Raw genomic sequence first — 23,200 nt, 5'->3', positions numbered from 1 at the left:
TCCAATTTGTGCGATGTACTCGCTTTTGTCCAACATGAAATTCATCGAGGTTTCGTGGTTTCCCAGGATACCATAAGACGCATTACTAAACTTGTTGATCATCAAGGTGTGGAATTTCGACGAAGGAGACGCTTGATAAGACGCCAGTACACTTGCGCTGGCCCAAATGCACTCTGGCATATGGACAGCTATGATAAATTAAAACCGTACGGCATTGCCATTAATGGCTGTATAGATGGTTACAGTCGTTACATTCTGTGGATGGAGGCGTACACAACCAACAACGATTAATAACGCATCTTATGGTATCCTGGGAAACCACGAAACCTCGATGAGGTTGATATCAGTAGACTATGCAATGAACACTGATCGAATGCGTTATTCTCTACATTTCATTTCGACTTTTTTTCTCAAAACACAACGACTTTATTCTCGAAATGTAATGAGTTTATTCTCAAGATTGTATTTCGACTTTTTTTCTTGAAATTTAACGAGTTTAATCTCGCATTATAGTGACTTTAATCTCGAGATTTATTTTTTTATTATTGCTTGGCCCTAATCCTCTTCCGTACAGATCAGATAGATTTGAAGGTGCAAACGATTATCCGTTATCTCCGCGCAAACCTCAACACTAACACAACACCGTTCTAACAGGAAAACCCTTAACGCGCTTATACGCATGTTTGTATATATATATAAACATTTTTGTCATTTGAACAACAGGACTGCCACACTCAGAAAGTATGCGACCAAAGGCTCAGGTCAGACCAGAACTGCATCTCTTCTACAGACAGCACATTCTCACAGGAATTTACACACACAAACTGAGGAAACAATTTCTGATCGCAGAGACTTCCTGTTTGTCTAAAAGTAGGTCTAAAACATGTGTCACACAGTGCTCTGTCTGTCACAAGGTGTTTCATCTGAAATGTGTAGGCTTAAAAAGGCACCATGGTGAGCAATGGTTTTGTTCAGTGTGTTCTTCATAATCCAAATAAATGTGAAATCATACACAGCCTTTTAAGTAATCTGTTAAAATTGTTAATTTTGTTGTGAAATACATTCAATCAATTGCAGAACAACAAATGTTCTCATTAACAAACAAATGTTTAATAATTGTAGATAGTTAGAAAAAAAAAAAATTAAAGATCAAACAAACCCAATAAAAACCTATATACAAAGGATATACACAATGCAATATTTCATGTGTTAAATCTGCCACCAATGTTAATTCTGTACATTCAATAACGAAATAAAAGGTTTCCAACCACTTGCAGGGCTCGCAGAATTTCAAAATCGCTGGTAGCCCTTCGGGCAGGCACTCTTCAGATTTTGGTAGCCCCGAAATGAATGTTACTAGCCCAGATAAAAAGACAATTTTTAATGTAGAAAATTGGTTAGGAGTCAAAACAATGAATCAAAAACTTTTTCAAAACACAAAATATCATATGCATCTGGTTCTAGCTAAACTGAAATGTGTGTGATCAGTGTGGAACATGAATCAGTCTGTGTCTGTGGCTCAGCCCCCAATGAGGGTATGATAAAAAAAAAAAAAGATTAAAAAAAAAGTAACACTTTAGTTTAGGGTCTAATGCTCACTATTAAGTTTCATTAACATGCAGATGGCAGGGTTTTATCATCACTGAGGTCCCGAATGTGAGGTAGGCTAGTTTGGGGGGTCCGGGGGCACCCCCGAGAAAATGTTGATTTCTCTGATCTACATATGTGCATTTTAAGATGTTTTGAAGGCCAAAAAAATTGGATAACAATAGATTTAAAACCATGCAAGTGCAGGGGCAGCTGATTATTTTTCTCTCCTCATCAGCATCACTCCTATTCTCTTAGTTTTTCTCTTGCTCTGTCTCTTCCCCTCCTAAAGCTGAGCTTTGACTGATATAGGCTTTTCATTTTTGTCTGTCAGTGAAGAAAGTAAACAGGGTCAACTGATAGGTTGATTTATGAATCATTTTCTCAGACGCGTTCATTTACTGAAAGCTACTAAGAAAGCTAGGTAGCCTAACTAAGTTTATTAAATTCATTCACAATATGTACACATTAATTATTGATCGTATTCCTAATACAGAGCCGTAGACAGGGCTTTATAATCAAAGAGGTCCTACATTTAAGGTTATTAGGGGGTCCTATTTCTCTGATATGTCCATTTCAAGACGTTTGAAGGCCAAAAAAGGATAAGAAATAGCTTTAAAACCATGTTAGTGGGCAGTAGATTATGTGTCAATACCTGCTCTCACTTCTTATCCATCACTCTTTCTTTTTCTCTCAGTCTCCTCATCTTGCCCTGTCTCTTCCCCTCCTAAAGCTGAACTTTTTTAATTTACTGAAGGCTACAAAATGTATATTAATTCTCAACATGTACACATTCATTATTAATCTTCTGCCTAACATGATGAAAACGGCTTTGTTAATGCTCTGTTAATGTCCCCTCACAATGACAGTAATTATTGGTCACGTTGCATAGGCCTATTTTCAGTTCAAAATGGCGAAATTCGACAAAAGTATATTCGATTGTCTGATTATTTTTGTCATTTGTTTCACATGTATGACCTAAAAAAGCTGTCAAATATGAAATATTTAGTTTAGCTAACTTACATCTCATCTCGCACTCGACCGTAAACTGAAGCGTCAGTCGCTCTGCTCAAATTCGCGCTCAGCAGCTTCTGTGTATATAAAGCCCGCCTACTTTGATTTGATTGGTCATCTCAAATATTCTGACATTAACAGACCCATGAGACTCACACACACACACACACCCTATCCTCTGTTTCTGACGTGTGCTCTGCTTGGCGCCGCTGCGGATTGAAGATGAAGAACGCGCTGAATCTGATTATAACAAGACTGAAGCGAACACTATTTCAGATAGCCCGTCGGGCAGGCCGGTTATGCATTTTGGTAGCCCGACTTGAAAACACAATAGCCCCGGGACGTCGGGCAGGCGATTTTGCGAGCACTGACTTGTCAGTGTCTACTGTCTAATGTATTTTTTTTTACTTGATTAGTGACTTGTCCAAATTAGATAATGCAGAACAAACCAACAGAATTTTATCAACAGTTGCCACTGTGTCTTTTGATCTTCGCTTCACCAAGTTCATGGGGAGCGTTTGTCGCAAAATGCAGTACTTTTTAATGCGACCAATAGCTCTTTCCACATGACCCCTCAACCTTGACATGTGACGTGACTCAGACACTTCCCGTCCTGAAAGCGGCGTCTTTCCACGGGTTGAAGCTGGTATGAGTAGCTGGACTCCTTTCGCAGCAAAATACTCCGGGAAACTGAACCCTCTGTTAGCCATGACAATGTCTCCCTCTTCCAAAAGATCAATTAATCCAGATGATTTGGTGATCGTTTCGTCACTGGATCTCCCACCCCAAGACTTGGAGAGGAATGTGATTGACCCTGTTGGACTGGTGCCAACCAGGAATTTGATGGTGTTGTGGGACTTACAGTTGGAGTATGTCATTGTTCTTGCACTGAGTGATGTTGGTTGTTCAATAAAGATCTCGCTGCAGTCTATGATACATCTCACTGAATTGAAAGGGGGGCTTTTGAACAGGGCAGGAAGATTCTTCCTAATCTCTTCCCTAGAAGGCCACTGAATTAGAAAGCTGAAGCGCTGTGTCATTACGTTCAGCCAGTCATGAAATATTGCAGAGACTGTTGCACAAGTGCAATGAAACCTGAAGGCAAGATCATTATGAGTGAGGCCAAGTCTCAGTTTCATTAAGACTAAGTAAAACTGGAGAGGTGTTGGAGGACTCTGTGTTCTCGGACTCCAAGAAGTGGTAAGATGTGTCAGTAGGGCGAAAAACACTTTGGATGAGCGAAGGCCAGTGTTGAAGTGAATGATTTGATCATCATTTAAATCCACATCAGATTTCAGTTGATTCCACTCACAGGTGAGAGTTTGTACCTTTGACACTAGGCTTCTCACTTGCTCTTTGTAAGATGTGTTCAGTTTCTGCATATCTTCTGTTACATTCATGTCCATGTCCTCTACTTCCTCAGTAGGCTGAACTCCAATGCTCATCTCAGAGACCTCTGATGCTCGTCTCAGAGACCTCTGATAACGGTCCATTTTCCTGGAGGTTTCAGGTCTGTGTAGAAGCTTTGATGGTGTGTAATCTGGATTTAGAGGGTCATTTGATGGCTTTCCTAAAGACAAAAGTAGAAAAACATTATTGGGATGGTTATAGCTTTCACACATCACTGGTTGAAGATATATGATGACAAAGGCCAAGACTATTTTTGATAATGTAATCTAGCAATAAAATAACTAGCTAGCTTTCAATATGATCACTGCATACTGCACTGTATATATATTATATAAGACACTGTCTTATATTCGAACATATTTTAGGTATCATAAACAAACAATTCACATTTTACAGCTTTTATTATTAACTCTAATTAATACATTTACAATTGTAAATCATTCACAATTCATTTTATGGCAGAATCGGGTTAAAATTTTATAACGCTTTTTAAAAAGATTTTTAATAAAAAAATATTTATTTAATATTTAATTAATTAAGTTGATTTGACTGCTTTTATTGCTCTCTTCATTTGTAAGTCGCTTTGGATAAAAGCATCTGCTAAATGATTAAATGTACTTAATATTTAACTTAACCAGGTTAATGAGCAATGAAGAAAAAAAAACAATACTGTTATTGTTTAATCCATTAGTGCATGTTGGAATTAACATTAAACAAGCTTAATAAGTGATGTAAAAATGTTGTTTATCGTTATCTTTTCTGAAATAATGCAGTTAAGTTGTACACAATGTACAAGTAGGCTATAAGTAACGTTACACAATGAAACATTATTATAAAGTATTATACACTGCATCCGTCAGCTGAATAGACAGCTAGACAACTAATGCACGGCTACTTTCCTAATTACAGCATTTTAGAAATCAAACTGAAATAAAAACCTGGCTTTTTCACTGCAAACGTATCAAAACACAAGCTATTTACATGCTATATACACATTTGAAAACAATGACGGAGCCACACTGTTAGCTCAAATAATGATACACCATACTTAACTACTGAACGTATAGAAATAGAAATAATTCAGTAACAAAAATGTCGTTTACTTACCAGAGATAAAATGTGTGCTACATATCCTAGAGTTGCTAGTTGGTATCCAGCCTTCTCTCTTCACTGCCGCGACCCAGGCGTCACATTGTTTTTTGTTTCTCGGAAATCTAAACGCTTTGATTTCCGAAAGCAAGTTAGTTCCAGCCCTGAGAGAACATCCAGCCACTGAACAACATGGTCCTAATTTTAATTTTGACATGATTTAATCGTATGAAGAAGTAAATTATGAAGTAAACAAAGCGCCACCGGAGTCTGCCGATGTTTCGAACGTGCGCGCTAATTAACCGGAAGCGTCTGAGGGCCAAAGACGTCACTTCCTTACATCTACAAATAGCCGACCGTTGAATAATAATAATAAAATACATAATAAATACATATTTCAATGAATTCCTGCTTAGCTTCAATGGGCAACCAGTCTTGGGCTACAGGTGATTTGGACAGTGGACAGGTCCCAGGATGGGGCCGTGCGGGGACGAGGAAAAAGTGTTAGCATGTTGCTAAATTCATTTTCTTTGTATCACACATCTCTAAAGTTTAGTAACTTAATAACCGCCTTGCATTCTGCTTTTGTTAAACTGAACATTTCAGACCACTAGATGTCAGTATAGGATCGTGTTAAAGTTGATAGAGAATTAGCGAGTGAACTATGTAGTGCACTTGCTAAATTAAAATATCCTTATTAGCATACAGCTTCTTACATTTTCTGCCATATAAAGATAAGGTAAAACTTGTTAAGTATGTATACACTAACGTTAGTATGCTAGCACACGTCCTAGTAAGAACAAAAGTTCTGGCCTGATCTGGTGGATGTCTAGGAGGATTCTTAAAAAAAAAAAAATAGTCTCAGAATAATAATAATAATCTAATAATCTTAAATAGAGGAACAGAATATTGGTTTTCTCAAGCCAGCACAATAAAGCAGCTCTACAGAAGACAATAAACACAGTGTAGTTAAGCGGGCTGGTTGCATAAACTGCTAAGACTAGTCTTAAAAGTTAGTGGTCACATTTTTTTTCTCTCTCTTTAAGACTGTTCATAACTGTTTTAAGTCAGTTATAAAATTTAGATATTGGTCTAATTTTGTACTAAAGTAATACTCGACTACCCCTTGATTAAGTTGGTCATACTAGTAGTAGCCTACTAAATTGTCTTAACATAATGCTATGATTAATACAACTGGCCCAGGTCTTCTTCTTTTTTAATTCTCATTCGATAATGTCAGTAGGCTACAGTCAGCTCGATGGTATATTCTGAATATTATTAATAATTTGGGGTGTTTTGTTCTCGTTTTTTCCTGTGATGGCGCTAAAGATCACAGCCGTCTGACTGAGATCACAGGAAGCTCTAAGGCAAATCTGATCTGATGAGGGCTGTGGCTTCTGGCTTTGCCATTAACTTGTTAAAAAAATTCATTTAGACAGTCTGTTGCTTGAATTGTGTCTTTACGGGAATTTTCGTTATCTTCTCAAGCTCGCTGAGGATGGTTGAGCCAAGTGGGAGATATCAGCAGGTGAGTGAGTCCTTATTTTTAAAGCAGACCAGCGGCGAGCGCGTCCACGTCGGAAAGCATTTTCGGGAAACACCGAGGCTCTGACAGGATGCAGGCCGCAGTATTTTGAAATGAATAACACGACCATTTAAATGATTGTGGCATGACAACACATAGACTGCATTTGTGAACGTATTGTGTTTAACCAGTTTGTTATTTTAAAATGGTTGGTAATACTATAGCCTAGTTTCTTGCTTACGTCAAAGTTTTCATTCATGCAACATAATCCTCGTATCTCATTTACCATGCAAGCAAATAAAATGAATGCAGGGAGGGTTAACGTTACTGCAGATTGGCTGATATTTATGTAGTAGGAACCAGCCTTGACAAGTTGACAACATATCTGGTTAGATTACTGATAACTTGTAGAGACCAATGTAATATAATATTCCACTACAGCAGACACGTTTGATCATATTTTTTATTAAGAAACAAACAAATTACTCCACGACATCTTGTTTCAAGGTTATTACAATGGCCTTTTTGTGGTACTATGTTGTAGTTCTGATATCAGATGGTAATACCTTGGTAACGTTACTTTGATACTATAGAATTATTATCATATTCATACTTTGTCCAAGCTTCTTCAAAAAGAATATGTGCATCATGGTAAAAAAACATGATTCTGGACATTTAACATGTCTCAAAAACCATGGCATTCCCATGAGACATGACCGCAAAACACTGTATTACCATGATGTTACTATGGTACATGTCTGGAAAACAGTGTAACTATTATAATACCTTAGTACATTTACCCCCGGTTTCACAGTCGAGGCTTAGCCTAAGCCTAGTTCCAGCATGTGCTGTTTTACTGAAAGCAACTTTTCTTGCACTGTCATGTGTCTTAAAATATGCCAGTGACATTTTGTCTCAAGATGCACGCCAGTAAAGTGTTGTTTTTTTTGTTGTTGTTTTTTTAAGGCATATTTCTACAAGTTAATTAAATTTCCTAATTTAACTCTGGAGTAATCCTTGCTTAATCTAAGCCTTGTCTGTGAAACCGGGCCTTAACCATGTAGCTAAAGCCTGACATAAAGCCTGGAAATAGTCAACATACATTTATAATAAACTGAAATGGAACACTTTATTGAACCTTTATACAAAATATATGCATGATATAACATCTGAAGCTCAAAAAAATTATGGTAATGTAAATCAATGAGATTTGTAGCAGTATAGCAGACTACATGCCAAACATCTCCCAAATAGTGTATTAAAATGATAGCTTTCCCAAAAAATGAAATTTCTGTCATCATTTACTCACACTCATGTTCTTCCAAATCTGTATGAGTTTATTTCTTCTGTTGAATACAAAAGAAGATATTTTGAAGAATATTGGAAACCACACAGCACCCATTAACTTCTTTTTCTACTATGGAAGTCAATGGGTGCTGTCGACTGTGTGGTTTCCAATATTCTTCAAAATATCTTCTTTTGTGTTCAATGGAAGAGACTCATACAGGTTTGGAACAATTTGAGGTTGAGTAAGAAATGATCATGAACATTTTCATTTTTAGGTGAAATATCCCATTTAAGATATTTAAATACTCAATAGTTTTATTATCAAAAGCACTGTCTGTGAAACCAGGCCTATGGATGGATGGATGATCAAGTAAACCTAAGTTTCTTAAATGTCCATCTTGAAATATTACTAACAATATAAAGGTTATTCCTACATTACTTTATAAAAAACATTAAAATGTCACAGCAAAGAGACATGTGAACCACAACCTGAACCATTTTTAGAATTAGGCCTATGCTAAAAGGCCTTTTACACATTACTTTATAAAAAAAAACATTAAAATGTCACAGCAAAGAGACATGTGAACCACAACCTGAACCATTTTTAGAATTAGGCCTATGCTAAAAGGCCTTTTACACATTACTTTATAAAAAAAAACATTAAAATGTCACAGCAAAAAGACATGTGAACCACAACCTGAACCATTTTTAGAATTATGCTAAAAGACCTTTTACTTACTAAAAAGTTAAACCACCAATCAAATGACAGAAGGCAATGTGATAGATTTTGTTCAACAGGTTTTTCTGCAGTTTTGATCATGTTGATAATTTAAAATGAATGTATCAAATTTGATACAGTATTGTAATACAGGCTTTTTAGGTTTAATATTGTTATTAGGCCTACTGTTTCTACAAAAATTGTCCAGATTCCTTGAATGTTGTTTTATGTAATGAATATTTCTGGTCATCATTAATGAAAGGCGGTTTGGTAGCCCAACCTTTACTTTATTTATGAAAGGCTGAAGGTGAACTCTTTCTTGGAACACATGTGAGTGTTAAGTGTATGGAAAGTCATGTGAGTTTCAGCTTCAGGTTACACTTGTCATGGTCTTTTACGGTTTCAGGAAGTACTTCAGAATAGTATACAGAACCCATTCATTTAGGCTTGACTTGAACCAAAAACAATGATCTCATATTTTCATCTGCCTTTATACCAGGATCATGTTTACATGTCAACCATATCACAATGAAACTGGGCAGGCAAAGTTTAGGATTTGTTGCAGCCAATGAACTGTCTCTTGTGTCTCCAGCTGCCCAATGAGGAGGATCCGGAGGAGGGGCCTCAGCTGGCCAGTGATGCTCCGCCCCCTTACAGCAGTATTGCAGCTGACAATGCAGGTATGAAACACTTATAAGGCTCTGTGAAATTTTTGTCCCAAATTCAGTCTTATTTTTTTTTCCAAAATGGTGGATTAAACTGATCGCTATTGAAATTGGGGGGTGGAGACTAGAGGCGCCATTGTGTATGTTGTTTCAAAATGGCCGTCCACTGACTTTGACTTTGAAAATCCCTGAATTAGATTATGACTTCAAAACTCCTGAAGTGTTTCACATTTTGTGTGCTCTATGCATTGGACGTTCAGCCAATGGTCCATGACGTCTGAGGCTGAAACTAGTAAACGTTTAATCATCAAAAAGGATGTCTATCAGTTGAACTCAAAAAATGCTAACAATTTAATCATTTATTAAAATTGTAGTATTCTATGTACACAAAAGGCCTATTTCTCTCAAATATTGTTCACAAATCTGTCTAAATCTGTGTTAGTGAGAATTTCTCCTTTGCCGAGATAATCCATCCACCTCACAGGTGTGGCATATCAAGATGCTGATTAGACAGCATGATTATTGCACAGGTGTGCCTTAGGCTGGCCACAATAAAAGGCCACTCTAAAATGTGTAGTTTTACTGTATTGGGAGGGTGCGGTATAAAGACGTGTGAGGTGGATGGTAGTGTTGCACGGTGTACCGATACTTCAAAAGTATCGCGATACTCGGAAATTAAAAACGTCACGATACCTAAATTTATCAGTATCGATACTTTAAAAAAAAAAAAAAGCCTCCCTATGGACGTCTGTGTTTTTTTCCTGACGCACGCAGCAAAGAACCTGCCGCTGTCAGTGTCATGTGACAAAACACTACAGCGAGATGGCTGCATGTGCGAGCACAAGTGGTCCACGACTCGTAGAAAAAGATGACGCGAGGAGTGACATATGGAAGTACGTTGCCTACCTTGCTCTGTTGCACGGTGCACCGATACTTCAAAAGTAAATCGAAAATTAAAAACGTCACGATTCCTTAATTTATTAGTATCGATACTTCTAAGAATGACCGCGTTCCAGATTTGTAAGGCCGGCGACACACTGGCTGCGTGTCGTGTCCGTTTTCATTTCGGCTCCCATGTTAACTGCCTGCGTGACACACGCGTCTGGGTGCAGCTCGAGACGCGCGGAAAACGCGTGCATGCTAGAAATAGAACCGACGCCTATTTTTCACGCGACACGCAAGCGTGTTGGAAGCGTTTCCAGGCAAAATAGAATAGGAAAAGATGTTTCTATGTCATTTTGACATGAATACATATTAATAAAGTACATTTTGATGTTTGAAAGTTTTGACATAAATACAATATAAATGTAATTTAAAAAAATATTATCGATTTTCAAATATTGCACCTCTCAATACAGAACGAATTATTCTGTAGCCTATTTTGCCGTCAACACTCCCGACGTTGTCTTTGCTGCTATATATTTGTTTAACATGAAGTATAGGCCTTCCACAACTCTCTCCCCACATGTCAAATATATCACCAGGCGTATCATATGTTACCAATATTAAACATTGTTTAATATAATTGCTGTTCATATTTTTATTCAAAGTTCAGAATCAAGATAAAGCTCTTATGTTTCTTATGATAAATGAGATAATGCTGCTAAATTTATATATTTTTTTACCTTGAATGTCATTGCTCTAATACATTTTTTATATTTTTATATTTCATATTTTGTTCAAATGTTTAATATATCTGCTGTTCATATGTTCATTTATTAGTGTGTTATATGATTAGAATGTTGTCCCGGTTTTAAAATAAAGCACAGCAATGATATTTGAGAGTGTTTCTCCCTTTTCAGGAAAAGTATCGAAAAAGTATCGAAATCGCAATATTTGACTTGGTATCGGTATCGAAACAATAATTTTGGTATCGTGACAACACTAGTGGATGGATTATCTCGGCAAAGGAGAACCGCCTAAGCACAATAGTAATATTTCTTCATGTTATACAAATTATTATTTTTTTTTTCTGTGTGTATCTTAAGATAGTTTAATCAAATGTAATGGTGAACTGCTTGTAAAGTGAACTCTCAGAGCAGCTGTGGAGATGAAGCTTGTGTGTAGTGTTCTCATACAGTGAGATGGAAGATGCTGGAAACACCAGAAGCGCCACGTGTGCTTGAGTGTGTGGTAAAAGAAACTGCTCTGTGTGAAACGTGTCTCTACACAGAGACTTGTGATAGATTTTAGATTAGCAGTCTTTTTGAAGTTTAATATCCACAGACACTAGTCCGTATCATGATTTGATTAAGTGTACAGCCCTTCATTTGAATTTTTTTTCATAGAAAAAAATCTGTATTGTGGAAATCATAGTGCCCTAATTAAAGGAGCCCTATAAATGTTCAGCATGCTTTTTCATCACATTATGCTATAGCATATGTGTAAGTAATCACTATTCATATTCTTTCCCTCTTCTCAGCATATTTTGATTACAAAGACGATGCATCATTTCCCAAGCCCCCATCTTACAATGTAGCCACCTCACTTCCATCGTACGATGAGGCTGAGAGATCCAAAGCAGAGGTTACCGTCCCACTGGTGTCAGGTCGAGTAAGTACCACAAATCTCACTCACGAATCCAACAAACGTCCTTAACAACATCACCACAGGAAATACTGTTTTAATGTGATGTGGTTTCTCCTGTTCACTGCTCTGTTTCTCTGCCACACACTGCTTGCGTACAGCACAGGGAACGTCTGGACACACTCGATGATGTAACTCGCTGTGCGCTGGAGGTACAGTAACATAGTGTGTGAGATTGTAAAGTGTGATGGTGCAGGTGAGGTCCATGGAAGACCCCAGGGCTTGAACCTCGCTGCATGTCTTGACTAGAGAGAGGCATACAACATTTTTTTGGAATGTAATATATAATTTGCTGTGCAGAAGAACAACAGTAATAACAGCAGACTTTGCATGTTTGATCAAATTATTAGCATTAGGAGAACAGCACTGTTTTGGTGCTTTTCAGGCCATGAAATGTTGCCCCTTTTGGAGTGTTAGATTTTAGACGTGATGATTTCTATAGAGTAAGTGCTATAGAGTATTTTAAACATTTATTTCTAGAGGTATTTTCCTATTTGAATTTATAATTCTGCTAAAATATTTTGTAATTTAGCACAATCACCTTCAAAAACGTGTATATATGACATTCAGGGTTTTTTAGCCTGAACAAGTCTGTCTGTCTGTCTGTCTGTTAGGGGTGTGCATTGGCACTGCCCTCACAATTCGATTCGATTACGATTCACCAGGTAACGATTCGATTCAATTCGATTCTACGATGCATTGCGATGCATCAGAATTCTACTGCACACAACAGTCATGAGGCAATACAAGCAGTCAGATATTGAACAACAGATTTTATTGGCTGCTATGTGTGTATTATCACTCTCCTGTATCTTTGACATAAATGTCATTATATAAAATAAAATTGAATGGTACAGGGTATGGATATGGCATTTTCAAACCTGAAAAAGAAAACATAAATCACTGCTTTCAGTGCTTTGAATGAGAAATGTTTCTCTTCTCTCTGCTTGAGAACCATTTGAAATTAAATTTCAACTTTATTGTCCAACTCAAGGCCAGAAAATAAACAGTGTAGGGGTGTAACGGTTCACAATATTCACGGTTCGGTTCAATAGGATACACTTGTGTCACGGTTCGGTACGTTTTCGATACAGCAAAAAGAAAGAAATGCCAGAGAAATTTCCTTGATTTTTATTTTTTTTTAAATTCTTTTTTTATTAAAACTAACATCATAAAGTATGACTTTTTTTTTCTTTGAGCAATGATGGAGCTATAATTGACTCTTCTTAGGAGCATATAAAACAAAACAGCTCCTTGGAAAAAATTAAATGTAATATTTTGTGCTTATAAACAAATGTTTATTTTAGTTCAGATTAACATTTGAGGGCAGCAATGTTATTCATAATCTCGAAATAAATCCGACATAACGTTACTTGAAAGCATTATAGCCTACTATTCCTGGCAAACTTCCAAAGTTGCAGTTACTGTTACTACAGTAAATCCATGGTGAATATTGCAGATCTGTGGACACCGGATAGTTCATTCATGTCACAATGTTTCTTCCTGGTTTCCACGTCAGCGCTGTTTGATCCGTTAATAACGGAGAAATGTGAATGTTTCTCACTAGATCTCGCAGCGATGTTATTACTTTAGTGGCGAGTTCAAATGCTTTCTTTACTGGATCTCTTATTAGCGCTGTGTAGTATAAGATCGGCTCGCGCTGCTTTGGTCCAAACTGATAAACAGTCCGTCACGAGTAGCTCAGTTTCGTTCCGCTTACATTGCGTTTGCCATAATTTGATGTTGTGGTCGCACCAGCGTCTGCATTATGAGCGCGCTCGCGACGCGCTTACATTTGAAATAATAACCGTTCGGTTTGAAAATGCGTGCCTTGTACCAAACGGTTTAATACGAATAGGCTACGCGTACCGTTACACCCCTAAAACAGTGACATAATCGATTATGGCACTTTGCCGCATCGATGCTGAATCGTGCATGCCCCGCATTGCGATGCATCGCCGAATCGATTATTGTTGACACCACTACTGTCTGTCTGTCTGTCTGTCTGTCTCTATCTGTCTGTCTCTGTCTGTTTCTGTCTATCTTTCTTTCTGTCTATCTTTCTGTCTGTCTGTCTGTCTGTCTGTTTCTGTCTATCTTTCTGTCTGTCTCTGCCTATCTTTCTGTCTCGCTGACATGGCATTAAATAAAATAATCTGTCTGTCTGTCTCTGTCTCTGTCTTTCTGTCTATCTGTCTTTCTCTGTCTATCTTTCTGTCTTTCTGTCTCTGTCTTTCTGTCTGTCTGTCTTTCTCTGTCTATCTTTCTGTCTGTCTATCTTTCTGTCTGTCTGTCTCTGTCTATCTTTCTGTCTGTCTATCTTTCTGTATGTCGTGTCTCTGTCTGTCTCGCTGACATGGCATTAAATAAAACAATCTGTCTATCTTTCTGTCTATCTTTCTTTCCATCTATCTATCTATCTATCTATCTGTCTATCTATCTATCTATCTGTCTGTCTGTCTGTCTGTCTGTCTGTCTGTCTGTCTGTCTGTCTGTGGGGAAAATGTCTCCATTACCCCAAATTAATCCTACATACTATAACTATGAAAACATATTACCTTGATTAGTTAGATAATGTGTTGAAGCATTGCTTGAATTAACAAGCTCAGTGCTTCTTGTGCTTTAGCTCTTAAGGAGCCGTCACAGACCCTTGTACGGTGAAAATGTCATCTCGGTCATGATCTGGAATTTCCCATGAGGGTCGCATGCTCACTCCTCATCCTCTGCTATTTTTGCTGATGCGTTTTGTTCATAGACGTGTTATTTGTTGCTGTAAAGTGACGTGACTGGCGGTTGTTTTCTGTGTATATTGCGCAGATGGTATTATTCAATAATCAAGTTTGTTGTTTTTTACTTTCATTATCAAATCATTTTTATCTATTCGTTTTTGCAGCCCTAGATTTTGAAACTTAGGTTTTAAAACCAAAGTACAAAAGTGAGGTGAGCAAACACTACATTTTGCTGCCTTCAGCGTACCCATTATCTCGCATCGGGAGCAAACGGGGCGCTTTGATGCAAGCGTGCCACTGACCCATTATATACAGTGTGAACAGAATCCATACGAGGAAGGAGTGAGCAGTCAAACTCTGGTTTTGATCAAGCAATCAAACAAGTTTGAAAGCACCATTAAGGCCCTGATATACTCACAGAAAAGTTATTTTCGATTTTTGCTTAGGGGTAAAAAAAGTTTGCAGTATACTGTTAGCGATCATGCTGACGCTGCTTGGACTAGCATATGAATGAATTTGTAAATGTTTGCTGCTCACTTATCTCTTGATGATAAAATAAACAGAACAAAAATAGCATCAGAGAAAACATCAGATAAGAAAGCATCTGATCATAGCGATGTGGATATGTTTGCACGAGCTCTGCAATTTGGCTCGTTTGGCTCGACCAAAAGTAATTTATACCACTTTATACAATATTGCTTTAACGCACGCAGCTTTACAGTATTAAACATGAAAAAACTGTCAGTATTTCTTTGTATTGAAAACTTTAACTTCAATTTCTACTATAAAGCAGCATCCGGTGTGTCCACGTTTTTACTCGTGGACGTCTGACTTTGACGGACTGAACAAACATGTCAGAGAAGGCGGAGCCTCAGAGCTACACCAACCTATTACGTATTCGCCATGGACCAATGGTAGTACGAAGGTGTTTACAAGCATCCGGACCGAACTTTTCCAGCAAGTTCGCTTTGGCAAGCTGTTTTGAATTCTTGAACCAAACTCCAATTGAACTTCATTTTGGCCTGATTTTTGTTCGAAGTTTTGTTCAAACAGATCGTTATTCAGTTTCACTTGAAGTATGTCCGGGCCTTTAAACTACATTTCCACCAAGTTCGCTCTTAAAATGTTGCTTTAGGCGTCACTTATATGTATGTGTGTCTGTGGTTTTTGTTTCTGTGAATTTTATGCACTGCATCCAGTCACGTTTCTTTTCTGACATTATGAAATTCTCTGTTTTCTCATTTAAACGATCCCATGATTTTTCCCAGTGTGTTGTTTTAGTCTTGTTTCGTTCTCTGTTGATATGCATCTATGTCTCTGTGTTTTCCTCCAGGATGATGACTTTGTGGCCAGAGATGACTTTGAGGATGCTGACCAGCTGCGGATAGGCAACGACGGCATTTTCATGTTGACGTTTTTCAGTAAGTGTTTTCAGCGATGGAGGATTCAGAAACAGTTTTTGCACTTTCTCTTTGTTCTTTTATGTCCTTATGATCAAGTGGGACTTTCCATGCATAAGTTAAAGGAATAGTTCACTTCAAAATGAAAATTCTGCCATCATTTACTCACCCTCAAGTTGTTTCAAACCTGTATGAATTTCTTTCTTCTGCTGAACAACACAAAGGAAGACATTTTGAAGAATGTTGGTAATTAAACAGTTGATGTAACCCACTGACTTTCATAGTAGGAAAAAAATACTTAAGGGGCTACCGGACCCTCCCTTCGCCAGCAATAATTTTTCTATGACCTTCCAAAATGATTGTGAAAAAAGGCATTCCAGGAGCGGTGCGTATACAGCAGTGCCGCGATCGTTTCCACACGAGTCTATTTCTGCTGTGCTGCACGCGCTGAATTAAAGTGACAGCGCATGGTTCATGGTCAAAATGAACACAGATTGACCTGAAAATATAATTATCTCACCATAAATGCATTTAATTAAATAAAATGTAGTAATCTCACCATAAATGTATTGAATTAAATACTACTATTTTTCACTTTTTGTCATCTTTTTACTTTAAGACCGGGGTAAAGCAAGGACAAATACAATTTACCTCAACAAGGCGACATAATGAACAACACTCGTCTCATTCATGGAGGTGGAAAAACAAGTTCTTTGTGACATGCAAGATTTATTATATTAAAATTTAAATGCAAAAGAAAAGGCATGAGAGTCAGCTGTTTTTTTTGTTTTTTTAATTTTAAGTTTTAATTTAAAATGTTTGCGATTTTAATATATGTACATGGTTAAATATTTTACCACTTGCTTGGGCAACTTAATTTATAAATCTATATAGAAGTAGCTTAATGCATTGAATAATACGTTGTTTAAATTGTGTTTAAACGTGAATACGTCTATGAAAGTATGTGTATATGTGTACAAAGAGAATCGCAATGCTGACAAAACTTTTTTTTTTTTTTTAATTGCTGATAACTTCTGGATTTGAAATAAAAATAGTGAGTATGTGTTTGTGGTACAGTCATGGTTCAGTTACGCACTGCAAACACAGCATATGTGAAACGGGCGTTAACCTCTGCTTTCTCATCTTGCACATCACACTCCACTGTTATGGTGGCCATTTCAGTAGATTTACTCACTAACATTGTTGTGGAAACACAATAAGAATGGAAACTAAAATATGGTAGTATCGTGCAACAGCGCACATTCTATCAGCTGCAGTTCTGGCGCCTCCGTCTCAATACTGTAAAACTCGACGTACGTTCACATCACATGTTAATGCAGCGGTAGAGTTACACTCACAAGACACTGCACTTATTCGCAATCACAAAAGTTCATTATTTGCTGGTGCTTTAAAGCTTTGCCGGGTAAACGTTTCATTGGCGGTCTGTTCTGACATGATGCACTTTTTCTGAGTGCGTACGCCCGAAGCGCGTGCGCGCACTATCAAACAGCGCCAAACTGGATTTTTCTTGGGTCAGGCCCATCTGCTAGCGAAGGGGGTCCGAGACTGAGAGAGCCACATGGAACAAAACAAGCTACTTTGAAATTTTGCTGTTTTCATGAATACAAAAGTTGGATGACCCTCCCCTCAACAAAGAATAAAAAGACATGACCCTCCCCTATTTTCCTCCGTTGGTCCATTCCATAAATACTGAACGGTCCCTTACTGACATTCTTCAAAATATCTTCCTTTTTGTTCAGCAGAAGAAAGAAATTCATACAGGTTTGAAACAACTTGAGGGTGAGTAAATGATGACAGAATGTTCATTTTGAAGTGAACTATTCCTTTAAGGCATGAATGTTGACAACCAAACAAAGAAACAAAAAGGAAATTATGGTAATGAGGGTCATGTTGATTTTTATTTCATTTTTTTCTGGGAATATGATGATGGTACAGGAAAGATTCCTAGAATAAACAAAAAAGAAAACAAAACAAATCTGATGTAATTGAATATATATTATTGTTCCTCAGTGGCGTTCCTCTTCAACTGGATTGGCTTCTTTCTATCATTCTGCCTTACAACCTCAGCAGCCGGGCGTTATGGTGCCATATCTGGGTTTGGTCTGTCACTCATCAAATGGATCCTCATCGTACGGGTATGCCACCACCTAGACAACTGCTGCTAATTTTACACATTTCGTTTCATTTAGTATATCTATTGGTTAACCATTTTGGCTTGGCTGGGTTTGTGAGAACATTACAGAAGCACATTACAGCGCATTATGATCTGACTGAATGAGTTAAAGGCTGTGATTTATTGTAATGTGTTTTCTTGACATTACAAGCCTGAACATGACTGGTGTTTTGTTCTTGCTTCTGATTCTCACTCTACGCTCTCTTTGCATTCTCAGTTTTCCACTTATTTCCCTGGTTACTTTGATGGCCAGTACTGGCTGTGGTGGGTGTTTCTGGTGCTTGGTAAGTATAAGGGCACTAAACACAACTAAGTTTTTGCTGCTTTCCAGTCGAAAGACATTGAATGATATCAGTTGATTTTCTTGTTGATCTAAAATGTTTTGGTTGTAAAATAGGCTTAAGTTGTGTTTCAATAAATACCAAAACTTAGTTTGAGTTAAGAAATTGTCCATTGTTGGGCTAATTAAAAGGCTGTTTAAATTATCGAGAGGCGCAAGCGCTGATGTGAGTTTCCATGACCTACAGGCTTCCTGCTCTTCCTCAGAGGCTTTATCAACTACGCAAAGATCCGAAAAATGTCAGACTCCTTTTCTACTCTTCCACGGACCAGAATTCTCTTCATCTAGGTTCATTTTTGTCAGCCTGTTTTATGAAGGCAACTTGTCTTAATTGTCTTGGGATTTACCTTCAATTGTTCATTCTGGTTATTATTGTGCAATTACATTTTAAAGACATGAAATCAAAATGTATGCCCTTTTTTTGATCCTGGTCTTATTGTGTCAAGTATGACCACCGTGTGTGTGTGAGATATTAAAAAATGTATGCGATATTAAATTAAAAGCCCTTTTTCCTATACTTTTATGAACACCCTTTTTTCAGGATCTAATGAATCCCTGATTATTTTTTCCCCATATATAATAATAATAATAATAATTGTGTTTTTGTATATTAGTGCTGTCAAATTGCGATTAATCGCATCTAACATAAAAGTTTTTTTTGTATAATATGTGTGTGTGTGTATATATATATATATTTATATTATATATTATACATATACACACATTATGTGAACAAAAACCTTTGTTAGATGCAATTAATCATGATTAATCAGTTGATTTGACAGCACAAATATATATATATATATATAAGTTTCATAAATTGAAAATAATGACTGGCCAGTCAAGTAAACGCATAATGAATGATATATACATTTGTTTAATCTACTCTAGTCACTTGCTGGAAATGAAACCGCATGTATGGGCCTGTGTTGAGCCATTGACCTGGCGGGGAAAATATCTTTACAACAACAAAAAAACTTCCTTCTGTAATCTACCCATCTGAATGAAAGACTGCGGGATTCCAGAGCGATGGAGGAAGAACTTTTCTTTTCCACCCTCTGCTTCTGAAAATACTGTTTGTGTGTCAGATTGCAAGATGCTCTTTTTACGTTTCTAGATGTAAAGTAGTGGATGCTAACAGCTTTGTACCTGTTCTGAAATCATTCGTGGTTTGATGTTGAGTGCTATTTTCTATTTTCAGTCTGTAATGTATGAGATCTTGTTTGTAGTAAAGGCAATGTGCTATGCTCCCTGTTAACCAGTAGGGGGAAGTCTTGCTTTTATATTTCAGTCTTCTTTTTTTTCTTCTTTTTTCCTCATTCAGTCACGTTTAACAAGACAGCAACCAGTCACTGCTGGTCACCATTCATGAAGAGCTTTTCTCTTTGTGAATGGCCGTGTGAAATGAATTGAATCTAAAACAGTCAATGCTTTTCTTTTCTTCTATTCTCTTTACTGTTTCTCTTTCTCTCAGCCTCCCTACATGACATGAAATTAAAGTTACTGTTTTTAAGTTGTCACTTTTGATGTGGTTTAGACATGTTTTATTGGCTATGTAGTTGTTTGAAATGGCTTATTAAGACCAAAGTTAAGATCCAGAAGGCATATGAATAGCATCTTGCATCAGCGAATGCAAATAGTTTTTTCACTGAACATTTGGCGTCCACAAAGGGGCTCTTAGAGCACCATGGTTGACTACTTGCAACTTTGCAAAGAAAAAAAAAAAGAAAAAAACTGATATTATCTGCGTTGCAATTCAAGCAGTCAAACCTTTTTCCTTTTATACTATGGCATTGCAGATTTTTCCTTTGAATGTACATTTAGCCGGATGCCTCTCCCCCTTGTGCAGTGGCCATGATAGGGGCCGTTTGATCTCTCTCTGTCTAATCATGCATGATTCTGCTTTGGCTTGTCTGCTCTTGTCACCTTGGGTCTCGTCCATGACACAGGAAGTTACTCTTTTGTGCTCTGTTTTCCATACAGCTTTGCGGTCACCCTTCAAATTCCAGTGGATGTGCACATGTATTTGCTTGTAAATAAGATACTGCTATTAAATGTGTCTTGTGTTCAACATTTAGTGGTAATGTTTTTGGTGCATCTTTGTCATAGGGTTGATGTATATCCAAATATGAGATAACATTTTATGAACATTAAATGCATAACTAATAACTTTTACCATATATATATATATATATATATATATATATATATATATATATACACACACACACAAAGGTTGAATTTAATAACCCAGCATTTGTGAATCAGTAATTATGATTAAATTAAAATGTCTACACAATACTTAAAGTAAACTTAATTACTTTTTTTGCTAGACTGGTTGTTAAAGTAGTATAAAAGATATTCAAAACCATGTGAAACAAACAAAAAAAATCTAAACATCTGGCACCTGCATTTTAAAAAAGATTTTTCATTTAGTTTTTCTTTGCACAATCTTATTTGTCATTGACCATTTTCTAACAGCAAAAGCCTTTGCAAACTTTGGAAAGAATTATCTGTTACCAAAGGTTTGTTTTCAGCTGTTAGCCTGAGTCGCTGAACCTATAAAACTAGTCTGACCTGATTTCCTTGGTCGGATGTAGAGGAAAAGTATTCATGTCAACAAGGGCAAATTTCTGTTGTGGTTGCAGCTGGAGACTATTGACAGGCAATATATCATGTCAGCGAAATGAAAGTAATGAATCATGTGGAATGTAGAACATAAACAGCTGGTTTTGAATACAATGATATTTTTTGTGGCTTGTGCATCGGTGATATTTGCCGATGTTCGTCTAATAGCTCATGAATGCAGTATAGTTGAGTATGCGAGTGTGGGTTTGAGGAGCAGGCACAGGCTGTCTCCTGTTATTGCCTGTTTGTGCCGTCCATTTGAGGTGTGAAGCCAACAGCTCTCATTCCTCCTTCTGGTGTGACTTCCTGGGGGAAGCGCACAGCATTTAATAACCTAACACTCTCCTACCACTGACAATCATCTCCGCAAACACAAACACACTCATGCTCTGGGGTCCTAAATATATCCCAGGATAGCTTTCCAAGAAGGTGACCAGAGTCCCATTTGAATTTGGAGGGAGGTGTTTGCAGGGACTAACAGATGACTGTTTGCAAAAATTAAAGTTGTCATGGCAGTAATTCATTATTATTATTTTTTTGGCCTGATCATGCACCAAAAGGGGTGTTTCGCAGTGATGCCATAAGAACAATTTTGGGTTCCCCAAAAGAACCTTTCAGTGAACCCTTAAAGGCAGGGTAGGTGATTTGCTCCAGAAACATTTTTGTTATGCTGGTTGAAAGTCTGTTCACATCCTGATAGCAATCACTAAGTGAAGTGGTCTAAATGTATTTATATGTAAATATCTTGTCTATGGAAGGTGTAGGGCCATAAAATGTTTGTCCAATCATTGCATTAGTTCCGAATGCAATGATATGATGTCCTACCTGCCTGTCAATGTACAGTTGTAATCGAAATTATTCAACCCACATTGCATCAGATTTATTGGCAAAATCTACAGACTTTCAGCTGTTTGCAATGAATAAATCAAACTAAAGTAATTGAAATAGCTCAACACAACAAATGGTTTATGTGGTTTCCCCAAATTCAACTGAAAATGCAACTTTTAATGACTTCGGCAGTCTCAAAATTATTCAACCCCTTCATGGCAAGCATCTTTAGTACTTAGTAGAACACTGTTTTGCTGTTATGACCTGCTGAAAACAAGATGTATAACCAGACACCAGCTTCTGGCAGCGTTTCTGAGGAATCATCCCATTCCACATGAGCAATGGCCTCCAGTTCAGTAATATTCTTGGGTTTGCGTGCTGTAACCACCTTCAAATCCCACCAGATATTTTCTATTCAAGTCAGGTGACTGCGAGGCCACCGTAGAATCTTCCAGGACTTCTTCTGCAACCAAGCCTTGGTGGAATTTTAGGTATGCTTGGGATCATTTTCCTGTTGGAAGGTCCAATTACGCCCAAGCTTCAGCTTCCTCACTTAGGATTTCCTGATGCTTCAATGAATCCATCTCTCCTTCCACACACTGTATGTTTCCAGTATCAGAGGATGCAAAGCAGCCGCAGAGCATCACCGAGCCTCACCATGCTGAACTGTAGGCAGAGTGTTCTTTTCAGCAAATGCTTCATTCTTGTTCCTCCAGACATATCGCTGATCCATAGGGCCGATAAGTTCCAGTTTTGTTTTATCGCCCCACAGAACAGAATCCCAAAACTTCTGTGGCTTATTTATATGATTTTGAGCAAATCATTCTTATGCTTTTGGGTCAGTAGTGGTGTACGTCTTGGAGTTCTGGTATGCGTTTAGCACTTGCCTTAATGTGCAGCTGAACCCTCAGTGTCTGTTGCCACCAAGTCTTGCTGCAAGTCTCTTTGCAGTCACTTGAGGGTTTTTCTGAACCTGCCTTCTCAGAAATCGGGTTGCAGCCATTGATAGCTTCCTTTTTCTGCCCTGTCCATGTGTAACCACTGTTGAACTTGCAAACTATGCTTCCAACGGTGTCTCTAGGAACATTTAGTGCCTTCGCTATCTTTTTGTATCCTGTACCTTGTTTGTGAAGGGCGATGGTATCTTCTCTTAACCTTTTGGACCATTCTTTCTAGCATGCAGTCAAACGTGAACACTCA

At 37.6% G+C, this 23,200-nt stretch overlaps 2 protein-coding genes across 3 annotated transcripts; one reads left to right on the top strand and one right to left on the bottom strand.

Annotated features, from left to right (window-relative positions):
• Positions 1–1,022: 1,022 nt before the first annotated feature.
• LOC311097229 (uncharacterized protein) lies at positions 1,023–5,414 on the bottom strand. Its single transcript, XM_084136784.1, has 2 exons — positions 5,119–5,414; positions 1,023–4,171 (listed from the first exon to the last, which is right to left on the bottom strand). The coding sequence occupies exons 1-2, from the start codon at positions 5,315–5,317 to the stop codon at positions 3,006–3,008; spliced, it is 1,365 nt and encodes a 454-aa protein (XP_083992910.1). The 5' UTR covers positions 5,318–5,414; the 3' UTR covers positions 1,023–3,005.
• A 1,032-nt stretch (positions 5,415–6,446) lies between these two features.
• Positions 6,447–20,617, top strand: ndfip1l (Nedd4 family interacting protein 1, like). 2 transcript variants are annotated; one of them, XM_084137399.1, is made up of 9 exons: positions 6,447–6,628; positions 9,223–9,310; positions 11,718–11,848; positions 11,983–12,033; positions 15,944–16,031; positions 18,042–18,166; positions 18,422–18,488; positions 18,732–18,832; positions 19,436–20,617. In XM_084137399.1, the coding sequence occupies exons 1-8, from the start codon at positions 6,599–6,601 to the stop codon at positions 18,830–18,832; spliced, it is 681 nt and encodes a 226-aa protein (XP_083993525.1). In that variant the 5' UTR covers positions 6,447–6,598; the 3' UTR covers positions 19,436–20,617. The 2 variants fall into 2 exon arrangements, with proteins under 2 accessions (XP_083993525.1, XP_083993526.1); XM_084137400.1 differs by lacking the exon at positions 11,983–12,033.
• Positions 20,618–23,200: the final 2,583 nt, after the last annotated feature.

This window comes from Abramis brama, assembly GCF_963993115.1.
Source record: "Abramis brama genome assembly, chromosome: 15".
NCBI lineage: Eukaryota > Metazoa > Chordata > Actinopteri > Cypriniformes > Leuciscidae > Abramis > Abramis brama.
This window is presented reverse-complemented; position numbering and strand designations above follow the sequence as displayed.

Excerpts from the sequence above, each read along its gene's own strand:
- ndfip1l (XM_084137399.1), top strand. The coding sequence starts at position 6,599 with ATGGTTGAGCCAAGTGGGAGATATCAGCAG. Across the intron at positions 9,311-11,717 it reads TATTGCAGCTGACAATGCAG|CATATTTTGATTACAAAGAC; the intron begins GTATGAAACACT and ends CCCTCTTCTCAG. Across the intron at positions 18,167-18,421 it reads AATGGATCCTCATCGTACGG|TTTTCCACTTATTTCCCTGG; the intron begins GTATGCCACCAC and ends TTGCATTCTCAG.
- LOC311097229 (XM_084136784.1), bottom strand. The coding sequence starts at position 5,317 with ATGTCAAAATTAAAATTAGGACCATGTTGTTCAGTGGCTGGATGTTCT. Across the intron at positions 4,172-5,118 it reads TAGCACACATTTTATCTCTG|GAAAGCCATCAAATGACCCT; the intron begins GTAAGTAAACGA and ends TTTTGTCTTTAG.